The 5000-nt window shown below is 38.3% G+C and overlaps 1 protein-coding gene across 1 annotated transcript in view; it reads left to right on the top strand.

Moving 5' to 3' along the window:
- Window positions 1-5000, top strand: part of col11a1a (collagen, type XI, alpha 1a) — a 97465-nt gene that overhangs the window by 47276 nt on the left and 45189 nt on the right. The window contains exons 19-22 of the mRNA XM_083549677.1: window positions 2264-2317; window positions 2399-2443; window positions 3333-3386; window positions 3477-3521. Coding sequence (XP_083405803.1) covers window positions 2264-2317; window positions 2399-2443; window positions 3333-3386; window positions 3477-3521 — 198 coding nt within the window. The remainder of the gene's footprint in view (window positions 1-2263; window positions 2318-2398; window positions 2444-3332; window positions 3387-3476; window positions 3522-5000) is intronic.

Here is a 5000-nt window from a genome sequence, read left to right as displayed (position 1 = left end):
TATTACATTGTAGCCCCATTACCCTATACCTTATGTACATTGTAGCCCCATTACCCCATACCCTATATTACATTGTAGCCCCATTACCCTATACCTTATGTACATTGTAGCCCCATTACCCCATACCCTATATTACATTGTAGCCCCATTACCCTATACCTTATGTACATTGTAGCACCATTACCCCATACCCTATATTACATTGTAGCCCCATTACCCTATACCTTATGTACATTGTAGCACCATTACCCCATACCCTATATTACATTGTAGCTCCATTACCCTATACCTTATATCACATTGTAGCCCCATTGCCCCATACCCTATATTACATTGTAGCTCCATTACCCTATACCCTATATTACATTGTAGCCCCATTACCCCATACCCTATATTACATTGTAGCCCCATTACCCCATACCCTATATTACATTGTAGCCCCATTACCCCATACCCTATATTACATTGTAGCCCCATTGCCCCATACCCTATATTACATTGTAGCTCCATTACCCCATACCCTATATTACATTGTAGCCCCATTACCCCATACCCTATATTACATTGTAGCCCCATTGCCCCATACCCTATATTACATTGTAGCTCCATTACCCCATACCCTATATTACATTGTAGCCCCATTACCCCATACCCTATATTACATTGTAGCCCCATTATCCTATACCTTATGTTGCATTGTAGCCCCGTTACCCCATACCCTATATTACATTGTAGCCCCATTACCCATACCCTATATTACATTGTAGCCCCATTACCCCCTACCCTATATTACATTGTAGCCCCATTACCCCATACCCTATATCACATTGTAGCCCCATTACCCCATACCCTATATCACATTGTAGCCCCATTACCCCATACCCTATATTACATTGTAGCCCCATTACCCATACCCTATATTACATTGTAGCCCCATTACCCCCTACCCTATATTACATTGTAGCCCCATTACCCCATACCCTATATCACATTGTAGCCCCATTACCTCATACCCTATATTACATTGTAGCCCCATTACCCCATACCCTATATCACATTGTAGCCCCATTACCTCATACCCTATATTACATTGTAGCCCCATTAACCCATACCCTATGTTGCATTGTAGCCCCATTACCCTATACCTTATGTACATTGTAGCACCATTACCCCATACCCTATATTACATTGTAGCCCCATTGCCCCATACCCTATATTACATTGTAGCCCCATTACCCCATACCCTATATTACATTGTAGCCCCATTATCCCATACCCTGTATTACATTGTAGCCCCATTATCCTATACCTTATGTTGCATTGTAGCCCGTTACCCCATACCCTATATTACATTGTAGCCCTATTACCCATACTCTATATTACATTGTAGCCCCATTACCCCATACCTTATGTTACATTGTAGCCCCATTAACCCATACCCTATATTGCATTGTAGCTCCATTACCTCATACCTTATGTACATTGTAGCCCCAATACCCCATATCCTATGTACATTGTAGCCCCATTACCCCATACCTTATTTAACATTGTAGCCCCATTAACCCATTTATCCGATATTAGATAACGTTATCAAGATACATTGCTATTTTTATTTTAAAGCATCATACTGTTGGTTACATTTTCAAATGTCTGTTACTCTACATTCCACCATCTTACAATAAATCACCACTACATCAAAAGAATGTAATTCTATTGTTACATTACATTGTTTGCAATATTACAGCATTCTTGACAGTTTGTTTTGTTTTATTATGGAATGCATCAGGAACGTTCTGTCCACTAGTTGGCGCTGAATGCCTATACAATATTTGTACAACTGCAGTCTCTTATTTAATGTACAGTGCGAGATGAAAGCACTTTAAGTCCCCACCTACCATTACAAGCTCAGCAGCAGGGCTACATGGATCAGTAATAATGGGTCGTAAACATTTAGGTGTTCTTGATTATGAAATATGTTCACATCTCATTATAATCCGTGAGCCCGTTAGTGGTAATGAATGATGTGTCAATGTGATGGATTGTGCTACATTGTTTTAATGGCATTGGAAACCCTAGTTTTCTGAGGAAAATCCACTGGCAGAAAGACGAGGAAACCGGGCTTACGGTCATTCAGAAAGAATACAACAGCTTGGGCATTTGTGTATACAAAAATATCTGTCCTGAAATGTTCACTCATGCATCACACTCATGGCTAAGAAGAAATTAAAGTGAATCAAGCACCTATTTCTTTTCTTGTTGTCAGGGAGACACTGGTCCCCCAGGACCCCATGGAGCTCCAGGAGAGGATGGACCTAGAGTAAGTGTTGTTTTTTCTATTGCAAACTTCATAGCGTACTCTTTGATTTAAATATTAACCCCTGACTTTACTCATTTTTAGGGAGAGGATGGAGAGATTGGACCACGAGGGTTAGCCGGAGACAGCGTAAGTTTGTGATATAGACATGGACTGGACCTGTACAGACGTTAAAGTGGCAAGTGGTAGCTTAGATGTTGAACTTTACGTTGTAAGCACCCCCAAGCCAGCACCGCTTTGTGCTTGAGAAAGCCCCTTCAGCTCTTAGCTTCTCAGGTGTATCGCTACCTAAATCATATTGTTCTTAATAAGTGGGTGAACCAAATTTTCAAATGTAAAATGTAGGTGGAGGGTCGCAATAGTGGGCGTGTCCTTCAAAATTTTATTTACACTCATAGTGCATTTCATTCCTAGGCTGAGTTCCTCAAATTCTTGCTAAACACCAGACTTCTTGATTGGTTGGTACTTCATGTCATAACCTCACAGTTAGACCATCTAGCTTGCTGTTGCTAGCCTCAAATGAACTGGAGCTCAGCTACTACTACAGTACCATTTCCAGGTTATAGTTCAGGTCACCTATTGACACCTATTTTACCACTTGATGACCCCTTAAATTCTTGAAAGAATGCAGCAAGTGGTTGTGCTGAGCTGATTGGAAAGTGGAGAAACTCACAAAGCCATTCCTCTCAATAAAGAATTCATGATAATCCAGGTTGTGTTTGGGGCTCCACCTTGAGGGTACCTACATAAGAGTTTTTTTCAGGGTTTTGTGGTAGTTCAGTGGTTAAGACCAATGCTGGGCCCTTTAGCAAGGCCCTTAGCTCTTAACTGCCCAGTTTTATATATGAGAAAATTGTAAGTCGCTCTGGATAAATGCGTCGGCCAAAATGCCATCAAAGTAAATAATTTGCAAAATGACAGCCTCAAAACCCCACATAATTTTTTAACCGATGCATTATTGTTGTATTTTTGGAAAATCTGAGACAGTAATCATAAACTGTCATGTTTTTTCTCTCAGGGTCCCCGAGGCCTGCCTGGTCCCCGAGGTTCTATAGGTCCTCCCGGACAGCCTGTCAGTATATTTCTTTTTTTTACACATTTTAGATCACTAGGCACTCGTTTTTTAATTGTTTAGTGCTAATCTGATAACGTTTCTCCACAGGGTGTAGCTGGTGTCGACGGTCCTCATGGTCCCAAAGGAAACATGGTAAGATTTATATATATTTATATGAATGTATTCACGTTTCATTATATTTAGGAAATTTTGACAAAGTTGTGAATTTGTTTACATGTTTTAATTAATTTCTGTATGCCAAACAAAGTGTGGTCAATTTTAATCCTAAAAGAGAACAGTACAAAGAAATCTTCAATAAAATCAAAAGAAAATAAACATTTAAATGACTGATTCAAGTTTCTTTACAGAAACTATGTTACAATATACAAATAATATAAAACAAAATATTTAAAAAAAATTGTGTTTAGTTCTCTTTCTCTGAGGATGTTCTCCACATGAACCACCTGACAATTATATTATCATATTATATATCAGTATATATATTATTCACTATATACATGATATTAGTGTAGAGGGCTAAATACCATGAAAATGGATTAATTTAAAATCTACACTCAAGTGTTAATCACTGAACACCTCAACAATGATAGAACTGTAAAGAATGGACCACCTGGATGAGGTTTTCCTTTAGGGTCTGGTTCCTCGCAAGGTTTCTCCCTCATTAAGTCTCAGGGAGTTTTTCCTCCACCACAGGCTCACTCAGTAGGGATAAACCTATATGGTAATACAATTAAAGTAAATTGGCATGTTATTTCTATTTTATAAGTATAGCACTTTTAACAATGGACATTGTCCCGAGGAAGCTTAACAGAAATAAATAGCTTACAAACATAAATCATTCCATATAACTGGTTTATTATACTAACAGTATCATTGACTAACATGGGAAAATACATATAAAAAAAAGGTTTATTACAATAATGATTTTTTTTTTTTTTTTTTTTAATAAAGAGAAGAAAAAACATCATTTTCAGCAGAGATCTGGATTAGGTGTGTTTCTACACTCTGACTAGCCTTGTGCTAGCAAGCTAAAACAAAAGAGTGTCACATGAACCTTACGTGACCTTTTGTGTTTACCTCAAATCAATTTACTAAAATTAGCTGAACTCTAGGATCAGCAGGGATCTGAACATTTCCCTCAAAGCGAAAATGAAGGTCGAGCCCTTCACCTCAGGTCAGAAACGTAGCAAAGTAGCGCTAACTAGCTATGAAAGGAAACATTGTTTGTGAGGCATCCAGGCGGATAAAGACTCTCAGATTAAAAATGGCAGGCTGGTTAATGAACCACAGCAGCAGTTCTTGTACTGGAATATATGAGCGTGCAGGCAACACAAGCATGTTGTGCTAATAACATTTTTTTAATTTTAATCTAATTCAATTTTATTGGTATAGCTCTTTTTACAATGGACGTTGTAAAGGTTATATAAAAGTATGTGTAAGTTTATTGTCTATAAGTTTTGTTCCTTATAATTGTTTTTCCCTGATGAGTAAACCAGTGGTGACTGTGGTGAAGGAAAAACTCCTTGAGATGGTATAAAGAAGAAACCTTGAAAGGAACCAAACCCAAAAAGGGAACCATATCCTCATTTGAGTGGCACCGAATGTGCATTT

Source organism: Silurus aristotelis (genome assembly GCF_946808225.1).
Source record: "Silurus aristotelis genome assembly, chromosome: 1".
Classification (NCBI taxonomy): domain Eukaryota; kingdom Metazoa; phylum Chordata; class Actinopteri; order Siluriformes; family Siluridae; genus Silurus; species Silurus aristotelis.
The sequence above is the reverse complement of the archived record's forward strand: the minus strand, read 5'-3'. Positions and strand labels throughout refer to the sequence as shown.